Raw genomic sequence first — 13,395 nt, forward strand, 5'->3', positions numbered from 1 at the left:
GCAGCAAATTAGGAGTTTATTGAGGCAAAAGTCATAGTTAATGGTTTGTTAATAACAGGACTTGGACCTTAAAATAAAGCGTGACCACAAAATTTCTTCTGAGAAAAGGTTTTGCATCATTTGTTTGAAACTTTTTTTTATGTATTATTTTTTTTTTTTTTTTTTTTTTTTTTTTTTTTTTTGGGAGAATATGGTGGAATTCTGTTAAATGAATTTGAATATTGTAAAGCATGTTAAACTGAGATGACAGTTCAACATGCTCACCGGCAGCTGAAATAAAATGATGAATGAATGTATAAATAACACTGCAAAACCTGTGATTCTACAGAGATCTGGAGCTGATCATGACTGAATTAAAGTTCTTTAAAGTGCGGTCAGTTTGTGGGGTAAACCAGAGGTCATATGTACAAAACAAAGCCTCATTATGGAAAAACCTGACGTAGTGTTAAATCTGTAGAAAAACAGATGTTTTTTTAAGGGAGAACCAGATGGCGACAGGTTTCTAGGTACATACCGTCTGCAGAGAGACAGATAGAATCGCCTCATTTCAAGAGAAGTATTTCAAAAGTCAAATGCTACTCTACATCTGCCATTAACATTAGGGGAAAAACAGAGAGAGAGAGATAAGAAAGAACACAGAGTGCGAATGATCAGGGCATTTGTGTCACGTACATCACTAAAGCTGGTTCTGTTGACACACTTTTACCAGTCTTTATCCTTTAAATCGGCATACATTATAAAATGATTTGAAGATTTTAATGTGGTGTAAGTAGAAAGAGTAAGATGAATCAGTCTGTGATTTCTATAAAACATGTTTTATTTGATTGCATTATATTTATTAATACAGTCCCTAGTATCTAAGCTGGTAATCTGACATACATTCAAGTTACTCACGCAAAAATGTCAGCCAAAGATAAATACAGCAGTGATGGCATGACAAGGAACTAACCAGCTGGATTCTAGGTTATCGACACATAGTTTGCATATATTTTATATTGCATATATTCCAAGCAGTATTCATTGTCCATAGTTTGAGATTGATATAGCAGCCTATATGACTGGTTTCACATTTAAATGACCGCTCATGAGTCTTGGTGATATCTGAGCTCAGTTCTCCATCATGGCAACTCTCTGTCGCTTTCCGCTCACGCTCTTCGCTCTCTTCATTTGGTAGACCACCTTGGCCGCCGCATCTGAGAGACTCTGGAGGAGAAAATATTTGATGTGGTGATCCATGACATCTAAGCATTGTTTCTTATTCAACTGTTTTTCAAAATCCTAACAAGTTTGTGTGTTTACATCCGAGTTTAAATTAGATTTGAAATCCCAAGTTTTCTGCTATATATAAAGTGTGGGAGATCTTTAACTCACCGCAGTGGAAGGTGTTCGGGATGCTTGTGTGTTGTCAGTATCTGTTGTGTTCTGTGTGGAGTAAAAGTGTGCACAAGGGCTTTATCATTTAGTCACAATGATTCATCTATAATGCTAATATGGCTTGGGGCACTTTTGGAGCTGAGCAGATTTCAAAACATGTTGAGTGTTAAACTCAATCACTGACACATACCTACAAGCATGTGAGAGCGTGTCTATCCAGAGTGTGGTATGCTGAATTAAGTAAACAATAACAATGCTTGATATGTATACATATTTGGATAGCACAACCTACTGATTAGTTAAATATTGCATAATGTTTTACTCACTTTATAATATTAATGATTATATACCATTTGGAATAATAATAACAATAAAAAAATTACTTTAAACTAACCAAGGCTGCATTTATTTAATCAAAATACAGTAAAGAAGTAATATTGTGAAATAATTTAAAGTAATTTAAAACAACTGTTTAAGTGTAATTTTTTTCTCTAATAGCAAAGCCAAATTCTCAGCAGCCATTAATAAAGTCTTCAGTGTCACAATATATAGAGGTGACAGTAAAGACATGTATAATGTTACAAAAAAGACTATATCATATAAATGCTGTTAATTTTTCCATTCATGAAAGAATCCTGAAAAATGTATCACAGTACACAAAAATATTAAGCAGGACAGCTATTCGCAACATTTATAATAATAAGAAATGTTTTGAGCAGCAAATCAGCATATCAGAATGATTTCTGAAGGATCATGTGACACCGAAGACTGCAGTAATGATGCTGGAATTTCATAAAATTCAAAAATGAAATCAAATGATTTATTTATACTATTATTTGGAAGGTTGAGGGTGTATGCACACCTGGTTGACAGTGGTGAGGTCTTCACAGATCATACTCATGGTGCTTATCCAGTTCCCATAGATACTCTCTTCTTTAGGGCTCGGCTTCTGTTGACTGTGAGATAAACATTTAGAGAGATATATTTCATACTTACACATATGATGTAGCAAAGAGCCATCTGGAGAGGTTTGCCATACCTGATGTCTTTGAGAAGGTCCTGCTGAGCTCTGAGTTGTCTCTGTGCTTCCTGTACCCGGCCCTCCATAGTCAGCCTGGCACACAGCTGGGCACAGTGAACGCCCAACACGGACATATTTAAACTGCCTGCCCACACCCAACTATACACACAGGACAAAACACAGAGATGGAAGGTTGATATATATATATATATATATATATATATATATATATATATATATATATATATATATATATATATATATATATATATAATATATAACTGTATTTATATGTATATTTATATTTAATTTTTGCAGATATTTTGCATGTGAAACAGCTGATATAAAGTGAGATGAGTCAGTCATAGATCTGCAGGGTGTTTGCTGTTATTGTGTAGAATTTTTAGTGGTTTGCCTGCTTGTGGTGACACGTTTCTGTTGAGTGATGACTCTCGTCACTTTCTGCAAATCTCGAGTCTTGAAACTCAGCTGCAGCTGAAAAGGGACCCGGTCCCGTTGTTGGAAACCTAAAAAACACAGATTAAAAAAATTCTACATTTTGTGTTCCATATGAAAATGCTCATTTATTATTGTTTTTTGATTGCACTGTATATTTTATTTTGTGCTTACTTTCAACTTTTTCTGGTCTGACTGCAAACTGGAAGGTGATCTCAACACCATCTGTTACATTGCCAATCTCTCGTACTAACCTATGATTATCCTCCTCATAGGGGAAGTACCTGCATCAACCAGAGAAGACAGAGAAAAACAGAGACAGGTGTTATGCAATGAGTGTATAGTGCATATTTGTGACCCTAGACCAAAAAAAACAGTCTTAGGTCGCCTGGGCTATATTTGTAGCAATATCCAAAAATACATTGTATGGGTCAGAATTATAGATTTTTCTTTTATGCCAAAAATCATTAGGACATTAAGAAAAGATCATGTTCCATGAAGATATTTTGTAAATTTCCTGCTGTAAATATATTAAAACTTATGATTAGTAATATGTATTGTTAAGAACTTCATTTGGATAACTTTAAAGCCGATTTTCTCAAAATTTAGATTTTTTTGCACCCTCAGATTCCAGATTTTCAAATAGCTGTATCTCGGCCAAATATTGTCCCATCATAACAAACCACACATCAGTGGAAAGCTTATTCATTAAATCTCAATTTCAAAAAATGTACCCTTATGACTGGTTTTGTGGTCCAGGGTCACATTTGTGTTTGCATGTATTTATGTGTGTTTGTGTGAGTGAAGGTTAGTAATGGATACTTACATGCCATCCGGTGCCAGCAGTGTTGCCATGACGCTAGTTGCTAGGACATTGTCAGCTATAGCGCTCTGAATCTCTGTGGCAACTGTACCAATATTTACAATATTTATCTGAAAAGTGGATGAAAAATACATAATTAGTTTTTCAAATTTAAGATCTTGGCTTATATGTAATATCGCAGTTCTCAAAGAGAAACACCACCTTTCAAAAATGTTTGTGTTGTTGAAAGAAGTCTTTTATGCTCACCAAAGCTGCATTTCTTTGATCAAAAATATAATAAAGACAATAATATTGTGAAATATTATTACAATTTAAAAGATATTTTTATGATGCAAAGCTGAATTTTCAGTGTCACGTGATCCTTCAGATATCATTCTAGCATGCCGATTTGCTCAAGAAATATTTCTCACTATTATCATTGTTCATAACAGTTGTGCCGTTTAATGATATTGTGTAAACTGTGATACAAACAGAATTTATTTAAAATAAAAATATTTTGTATGATTACAAATAAAAGTATCAATAAAAAAAAAAAAATAAATAATAATAAAAAAAAACCCTTCCTAACCCGAAATGTTTGAACAGCAGTGCTTATTATTTAAACTAGGTACAAACTAATAAACTTGTGGTGCACACTACAGAGATGAATGGCACTAAAGTGACTGATGTTTTGCAAACTTATGCACCAGTTTCCTATTATCATTGTTTCAAAGCAAAAACTCCTTTTCACATTCAAATGCAGTCGAAGGGGAAATACTGAACACAAAATAGTCCTTCCTTGTATGTGTGGGTGTCACTGGTGATAAGTATCAGTTTCTCTGAAATAGGCTTCAAGCTACATGTCTTAAAACCATTAAAACAGATTAAGCTTCTACAGAGGTGTTTTACACACAAGATTCAAGATGTGCTTGAAGTCTGTGATATAACAGATGTAGTGACAGACAGTTGCTGTGAGCAGAATATGTAGAGCGAAGGGTTCATGCTGAATATGTGGGCATTTTTCACATAGTTTACAATGAGCTACAAGTGTGTGAGCCGTAACCGAATTAGAGAAAGACAACACCCTCAGGAGAAATGGATTGTTGCTGCAATCCTCATGTACCTCTAGGTTTCTCAAAAATAATACCATCTTATCTGATAATTGCAATATGACTCAAACTGCTAGACAAAAAGGTAGACTGCAGATGAGCTGCAGCAGTAACTCACTCTGCCTCCTGTGTGATCAGCCAACCTCCCAACCTCTGCCAAACGACAGTCCTCTCCTTCAAAGGTCATCACGGACACTATCACACTGTCAATAACCACAGCAACAGAAATCTCCGACTTAATGACCACGATAACACTTGACATAGCATGATTTCATTAGAAACACTGGCCTACATTCATTGTTGTTCGCTAAACCCAGTGTGGCAAGCTACTATAAAAAAACAATCAATTATTAACTTGTAATTACATCTTCAACAGTGTCATTAGATTACTGTACTAACTACTCTCTCTAAAAATACTGCATTACTTCCTAAATCTAAAATCAGTCGGCTCACCCTTTTTCAGCAGCATAATGGGCTAACTGGTTGTAAAAATAAGGTGAGGGGGCAGGGCAATGGGAAGACTCTTGATCTAATTGGCCTAGGCCTATGTTGGCCTGCCCATCTGTGCAAATTATAACCTGAAAAAAAAAAATATTACAAATTACACAAATATATTCACGTAATGTATAGCATCAGTATGCATTAGTAGTTAAAGCAAATATTTGTATAAATATGCAATATATTATATGATAAGTGTCCTCTTCTAGACTATGGCTTAACTCAGTGAGTAGTGGTTTTATCATTGCAGCACATATTTATCATAACAAAACAGGTATATATGTCAGAACACATAATTATGGTACAGACTTTTGACCCTGTGAACTGAGATGCCATGGCGACAGAGATGAGGGCAGCGGGTCCTAGTGCTGTGGCTCCATGCTCTCTGAGTCTGAGAAGAAGAAACCTTAATTTATCACACAGAGTACTGACATGCTGACTTAACACTGAAAATTGTTGCTTTTCTTTCTCGCTTTGTTCTATATCAGTAGAAATATTACAAATATATATATTTACATTTAGTCATTTAGCATATATATATATATATATATATATATATATATATATATATATAGATAGATAGATAGATAGATAGATAGATAGATATAGGACATTTAGATGACTCATGCCTTCATCTGCCTTCTAAGTTAAAGGTAATATTTAACAACACTGTTAAAAGCAAAACTACAGCATTTTTATTTTAGATACAATATAGAATTTTACCAAGCATAGCACAGAAGTCCTTACTAAATTTATTGAAATTGTTCTTGGTTAACAGAATACCACTATAGGAAATTTTAGTCTCACTATGGAAAAGTTCTTGGCGTTATTTTATAGGTTCTTCACATGGGTGTATTATTTCTGGGTTCTTTTATAGCACTGGTATATGGTTTTCTACAGAATCAGGCACTTCTTTATAGAAATGGTTTTCCTGTGATTTGTTTAAAATAATGATGTAAAGCAATAAATCTGCTTACAGCCTATGATATCTATATTTATGCTGCCTTCAAATGGACATGAATAGCCTACCTATTCATATTTGTGGGTTTTGAACTCACTGTCTTTTTGAGTCTAACCTTGGTTTATTTCTAACATATCTAACAGGATATAGTGGTTTCATAAAGCTGTGGATCTTTAAACAACAATTCAGACAGTTTATCAACTGACAGAGGCACAAAACACAAAATCAGACAGCCTAGCAGAAAGAAGCAAACCTACAAAATACTGCCTGCTCACACACACATACGCAAACACAGAAAAAATACTGACAGGGTGACGTGACCTTTGATATTTATACATACAATAAAAGCCTGAGAATGTGCCACTTACTCTTTGATTTTCTGGGTGAGAGGTTGGATAGTCTCTGCAATGCAGTGAGGGGTGCTGTAGTTTTCTCCCTCCTTCTTCAGATAGTCATAGTCCACCAGTGCCCAGTCTCTCAGAGTGAGAGGAACCTTTGTGCCATCACCATATACTGTCACCTAAAAACCATAAACATGACTGGTTATGCTTTTCTGAACTGTAATCTATTTAAGTTTTAGTACTATAAAAGAACTATGAGAGCTATGCTGCTATTCTTTACCTCTGTATCTAGTTCTCTGAAATGGCTTTTGATTTGCTAAACTTAGTAGTTTCACATGCTTCTTAGTTCCTTCACAGTGGATTTTGGTTTCCACAAACCAGAAGCCACATGCTTTTCAAAACCAAAACAAGAATGGGAAATGCTCAGTCATCACATTTTTATAGGTCTGATGAATTTTGGCTTCACAAGTATGTAGTTCTTCCTCATTTATGTGATTCTTACATGGTATGATTTACAGGGAACATTCAGTCTGGCTCCGTGTCGCCAGAATCTACCAGCATAAACTCTGGACCACAGAGCTGCTTATTCTGACAAAAAATAACCCACTTAGACAGGAAGAGACCATCTGACTGGCATGTATCAAATGACCAACACCAGTTTTTAGTGTTGTTTAGTCACTAACCTATCCAAAATGTATTGTACCGGGTGTATTCAAACTTTCTGAAGCTACCCTTCATATGATATAAAAGCAACACTATATTTTCATGTTTAAAGACATTTACAACAAGTGAGAAAAAGCATGTAAAGACAACATTTTGGAAGTTAAAAATATATAAATTGCACAAAAGGGAAAGCAAATATTCAAAATTCTTTGTATTAAGTTATTTTTTTCCTACCTAACTTTGGAATAATATTGTGCGGTATATAAACATGAGAGAAACATTTTTAAATCAATTTTAATGTGAATGCATAGTGCTGTTCACAATAAATATGTTTCCAGTAAAATTGCATCTATAATAGTATATACATAATATTTTTTACATAATATATAAAAATAACAAATATTTTTCCTCTCACATTTTCCCCAGACCCCAGTTTAAAAATGTCTTTATTACACTATAATATAAGCATAGCGTGGCAAATTTTCCAAACAAGTATACAAAAAATATAGAGGAAAATGTTTATAGTCGTTTTTATCAGAACTGGTAATAATAAACGGTTTGTGCACATCAAGTTAAAAAAGGCCTTAATGTACTTGATGCCATTACAGCATCTCCTCTCGTTCTGCTTTTCTTGCTCACTCCTTTTTCCCCATAAGTATCTTTACCTCATTGTTAAACGTCACCAGTGCCACTCTTCGGTGAGGTGAGGTTTTCTGCAGGGAGGACAGCACCATCTGAATAGCTTCCTGGACTCCCTGCATCCAAAAAATGGGAGTATAACTTCACATTTATTGTGCCTGTTTAAACAAGCAAAAACCACTTTATTTAAAGTCAAAAGTCACCTCTCACCTGCAGTCGAGAAATATACGTGGGTGATCGTGTGCTGTTACCGGGAGAGATCTGAGATGAAAATATATTTAATGTGAACAAGTGAGGGTGTTAAAAACAAAACAACAGCTCTGGATGTCTGTAATGAAAGTGATCGGCACCTCAGAAGTGACGCTCATACTTCCGGAAATGTCCACGCACAGGACAATAAGCAAGTCGTCTAGATTCTCATAATCTGTGTCCTCATCATCGTCCAAGTAAAGTATATCCCTGCCTGGAGGATTGCGCAAAGGAAACCGGCCTCCCTTCAGTGTAGTCTGGGGGTAAACGTTCTCCTTCCCACAAAACTCACAGCTCCATATCTAGAAAAAAAAAACAGGAAATGCTTTGAACAAAAGTAGGTGTTATATAGTGTCACAGTGGTTTTGCACCTGCTGGTATAACTTACTATTGTTTTCTGGTGTGTCCCAGGACTGCTTGCTGAGGACATGATGGCATTGCATTTCCCACAACGCACTGGTTTCTGGCTGCTCTGTATAGCAGATGCTAAGGAGATAGTAAGTAAGCCGAACAGATGTAACATTTAGGAAGTTTATGCTTTCAAAAATTACTGTTTAGAAGTTTAGCACACCTTTGCCAATATCCACGAGGCTTCCCACTTTTAGCGACACTACATTTACATTAGCCTTAAGTCGAGTCTCTCCGTTATTCTCCAGACCTAAGAAAGAGGGTGAAAGAAAATAATACATAAATGTTGGAACACAGCTCCTGAAGTGTTTCCACTTTTGTGTTCCATTTGCATCAGACGTTCAGCCAGCAGTCCGTGGGCGTGACGTCTGAGACTGAGACTAATTTATGCATTACTTCTGTGCATTTTATGCGGGGGTGTGAATGACTTCTCACCTCTTGGTGGTAATGGTGGTGGGAGTGCGCTGCAGAGAGTTTCTCTCCTTTGTAAGTTACGGGGCGGTACAGGTGGTGGAGCCATCGATGGAGCTGTAAAAAAAAATTAAATGAAATAAATAAAGAATCAAAAATAATAACTTGGTTTCTTATACAAATAAAAAATGTTCAAAGGTTTGTCATCTTTTTAAAAAGATACATAACACTTTCATTCAGCAAGGATGCATTAAATTAATCGAAAGTGAGAGCAAAGTTTAGTTTAGTTTAGTTTAATTTAGTACAATTTTACTAAAGATACCTGTTCTTATTAAGTGCTGTTTTTAACATTGATAATTAAAACAAATGCTTATTAAGCACTAAATGAGCAGTTAAGAATGATTTCTGAAGGATTGTGTTACACTAAAGCCTGGGGTAATTGCAGTTGAAAATTCAGCTTTGCATCACAGGAAAATGTTTAAAATACACTAAAATAGAAAACAGTTACTTTAAATTTCACAATATTACAATATCATCAAATAAATGCAACCTTGGTGAGCATAAGAGGCTTCCATTTACAAAGATTTAGATTCAGCTTCTCACTCTTCACTTTAAAACTGTCCGCAGCGGTTTGATTGCATTCAAATCAGTTGAGGTTTTATCTTCCAGGTTTTATGGTCATGGCACCATCTTTTTTTTTTTTTTTTTTTTTACATTTTAGCATTGATGTCTGTGATTTAAGTTTTAGCAGTTGCAGCTCTTTCATGAATGTTGGCTTTGTGTAGATCTCTGTGGTCAGATTTTGTGGAAACAGGGTCTTCAAGGTCTTTTGCTGCAGTAGTTCTGTGTTGTTTGGACATCCTTCTTAGTGTTTGACAGTCCTTATCGTTCCCTTTTGGTTTTCGTCAGCTATTCTTTTTCACTGATCTTTTCAAAGTCTTGCCATATTTTGTGTATGCATACGTAATCAAAAAGAATGCTGTTCTTAAAACACCAAACAATAGGGTTTTAAGGTTACAGACGTTCCTGCTAAAGGAGCTTTCGTGATTCGTCGGGTGTGGAAGTCTGTCAAGTCACCCATTTCACAAACCACTAGTTCTAACCACTGCCGAACACAACTTGTATCACGCTAATAATCAAACCAGAGAGTACAAATAATGAAAAGATAAATAAAAATAAATCGCAATGTTTGTACAGTCTCGCACTGCAGCCTACACAAATTATATAAACATTTCTGTAAAATAATGACCATTTACATCATTTTGTCTAATCAAAAATTCATTTGCATATATGAAGTTTCTATGTCATCAACTTTTCACACCCACAAAAAGGATGTGATCTTATTTTTTCCAACCAGCATATTCTTTTCAAGAGTATAGGCATGTCTTTTGAACAAAAAGAGTTGTTCCACTCAACATTTAGAGTCAATCAAATAAAGCTTCAATCAAACAAATCAATTCTGTCGTTCTTTATCAGAACTAGTAACAAAACAATCGCCACAAAAACAGCATTAGAGAAATAACTATTTCTCACATGTACGGAGAGAATACACGCCACTTATTCTGAACAATGTTCATAAAGCAACACTAAGGTGAAAAACAAAGTGTCATCTAGTCACCTGGTTTCTGAACAAAGGTAACGCGGTTGTCGTAAGGATGATCGGAGACAGACTGGGCTCTGGACAGACCGCAGGGAAGAGTGGAGGCAGAACCTACAAAACATGAGCAGGCATGAAGGATAGATGGAGTTACACACTGACTATTTGTGCCAAATAGTATAAAAACACCCGAAAACACAACATGGGGCAAGTTCTCACAATGGGAAGCTTTAACAGTAAATTGTCTATAAAGTACAAAACAATTGACAAAACTGCTAAATATAACCTGACAATGCACTGACATTAAATCTGACATAGCTTGGGAAACCAGGCATGTGTAACTGAACCGTTGTCTCAAAACGTTGTTGCTGAGCTTTCACTGCTTAATACATATTACTCTTCATTCACTAATTCTGTCTCTTTACATGTTTCATCAGTATTATCTGTGCTGTATTATTAGATGTTAATAACCAACAGTTCTCCATTCTCATTAATGCATTTACAGCCTACAACTGACCTTGATTTGAGACTTTAGCTTCATCTTCCGTCAAGCTCTCAGACCTCCAGTTACACACAACATGACTGCAAGCAAACTCCATCTCTGTGGGTGATAAGAAAAAGAGAAAGTCTCGGTAAAAACAGTCCGAAATTGTACCTTCATCAAGTTCTGTTCTTTACAGTCAAATTAAAATAGAAACCTGTGATGCCCAGGCACTTTAAAAATAACTTCAGCCTGTTTCTCTTCACACTTTCCTGGTTGAGTTGTGTACACCGAAAACGGCAGATAATGCTTTGTTTTTCTGTGCAGTTTAGGCTTTCATTTCCTGCTAAAATGGTTTACTTTTACTTTGATCTCACTTGCTGGAAACAGTTCCACATGCGGTAAACACTGTGGCACAGTTTGATTTCCTTCTAAAATGATCTTAATCCAGAAAATGACGTGATTAATCATTAAAACAATGCTAGTATGTGCCTTTGCCGTCATCAATCACTGCAGTTTGATCTTTTCTTCTCTGTTCTTTCCTTTCCTTTTCTATTAAAGTTAGCAAAAACCAACAACCAACACACCCTTGTGTTATCATTTTTATAAGATGTATAAAATAATACAATGTTAGCATGGTAGTACTCATTGAAACTACAAGACAAAATGAATGAGGGGTTGACTTTACTGATACAAGATACATGGTAATATACAGTATAATAGAAACAGCCTATCAATCACGAGGGCAACATCTCTGATGAACTCTAAAATGTTTGAGATGTACCTACCTGGTGATGGTAGCTCAAAATAAAGCGTCTGTCATTCAGCTTGCATAGAAAGCCAACAACATTACGGTCCTACCCTTCACACACCTACTGTGCATGTTTGACTGTGTGCGCGAAGACACAGGAAGTCAGGAAACTGTGGGTTTGCATGACTAGAAGAAAAAAGGGTAAAGAATAAGAGCGAGAGAGAGAAACGAAACAAGATGTCCTGCTTGATTGTGTGACTCAATGTAGATTTAAATACACTTGTTTTAGTTCTTCCTTTTATGCTTTTACGCATATAACATGGACTTTGATTCAGATGCCAGTTTATCTTTACGTAGAGAGATAATTCAGTCATTTAATCATTAGCAGCAGGGCAAGGCTTTCACACTGGGTGTAATATAAATAGTAAGTCATCAAACTCACGTCATCCCGATAAATATTCCCCTAGGCTCAAAACTGGATTGTCAAGTTTCTTCTGTAGACATGTATAAACATGCGGGTGCGAGTATTCTGGGAATGTTATCCTTAACATGCAGGAAAAACATAAAATATATGCTTTATCATTATGTTAATTTTGACATTATTTACTAAAATAAATATTTTGAGAAATGAGAAAGGGTGTTTGTCCATACAGTGGAAGTCAATGGTAACAAAAACTAACATTAGAAAGTAAGTTAGGTATAGAATGACATGAGGGTAAGTAATTGATGACAGATTTTTAATTTTTGAGGGAACCATCCCTTTAACATCTGATTATTCAAAATGATGTCACCACAGATTAAAATGTTTATTTATTTTTATTTTTTAACAGTTTTTATGTCACATCAATTCATTTTACAACTCATTTGCATTTAAAATTAGATGTTAAAACATGTTTACCAGTGTTGAATTGACTTTTAATAATGCTCCTTTTCCATTTAAACCTTATTTATATTAACAAATTTAAATTACATGTAATAACAAAGCTCTCTCATTTTAACACTGGTTGGTTGGTTGATTAATTATTCAGTATTTCCAGCATTGAAGCTAAAAAAAGAGTGTAAATTCTGCTTAACTAGTGGCACAAACTCCAATGCAAAAATTATGACTGTTATAAAATGGTTTCTTGGACCAAAATCACACAATTAATTGAGCCATTGCTTCTATGTGGGTAGGGTGACCATATTTTAGTTTTACAAAAAGAGGACAGTAGCACGTTTATAATAAATAAAAGCAGACAAGTAGAAAGAATAGAAAAAGTATAGGGAATGCTAGTGTTAAAGGGTCATTTTTAAATAAAACAAGTCAAGAGAACAGAAAAAGAAAAGATAATGCAAGTGTTAGAAGATCATTATTTATAATAAATAAAAAGAAAATAAGTGAAAGAATAGATAATGCTAGTGTTAGAGGTTCTTATAAATAAAACAAGTAATTCGAATAGAAATAGAATAGAGAGTGCAAATGTTAGAGGGTCAAGTTTTTTTTATAAAAAAAAAAACAAACAAACAAAAAAACAAGGAGGTAAAATTAGATGTAGCATTATAATAGAGAGTTATTAGAGTTAGAGGGTCAAGTGAAGATGAAAGAGATTGTGTTTTCAACTGTTTCTTGAAAATGATTAAGGACTCAGCTGCTT

General features: G+C 35.0%; 1 protein-coding gene across 2 annotated transcripts; it reads right to left on the reverse strand.

Annotated features, from left to right (window-relative positions):
* Positions 1-799: 799 nt before the first annotated feature.
* Positions 800-12,036, reverse strand: LOC109094037 (circularly permutated Ras protein 1-like). 2 transcript variants are annotated; one of them, XM_042727070.1, is made up of 20 exons: positions 11,799-12,036; positions 11,047-11,130; positions 10,551-10,643; positions 8,957-9,049; positions 8,685-8,771; positions 8,502-8,599; positions 8,215-8,415; positions 8,075-8,125; positions 7,891-7,980; positions 6,590-6,741; positions 5,570-5,651; positions 5,216-5,340; positions 4,881-4,965; positions 3,678-3,784; positions 3,026-3,135; positions 2,811-2,922; positions 2,414-2,554; positions 2,237-2,330; positions 1,372-1,422; positions 800-1,203 (listed from the first exon to the last, which is right to left on the reverse strand). In XM_042727070.1, the coding sequence occupies exons 2-20, from the start codon at positions 11,126-11,128 to the stop codon at positions 1,108-1,110; spliced, it is 1,950 nt and encodes a 649-aa protein (XP_042583004.1). In that variant the 5' UTR covers positions 11,129-11,130; positions 11,799-12,036; the 3' UTR covers positions 800-1,107. The 2 variants fall into 2 exon arrangements, with proteins under 2 accessions (XP_042583004.1, XP_042583005.1); XM_042727071.1 differs by lacking the exon at positions 11,799-12,036 and adding an exon at positions 11,228-11,306.
* Between the last annotated feature and the right edge of the window lie 1,359 nt (positions 12,037-13,395).

The sequence above is a fragment of the Cyprinus carpio genome, chromosome B7 (genome assembly GCF_018340385.1).
Source record: "Cyprinus carpio isolate SPL01 chromosome B7, ASM1834038v1, whole genome shotgun sequence".
In the NCBI taxonomy this organism is placed as follows: Eukaryota; Metazoa; Chordata; class Actinopteri; order Cypriniformes; family Cyprinidae; genus Cyprinus; species Cyprinus carpio.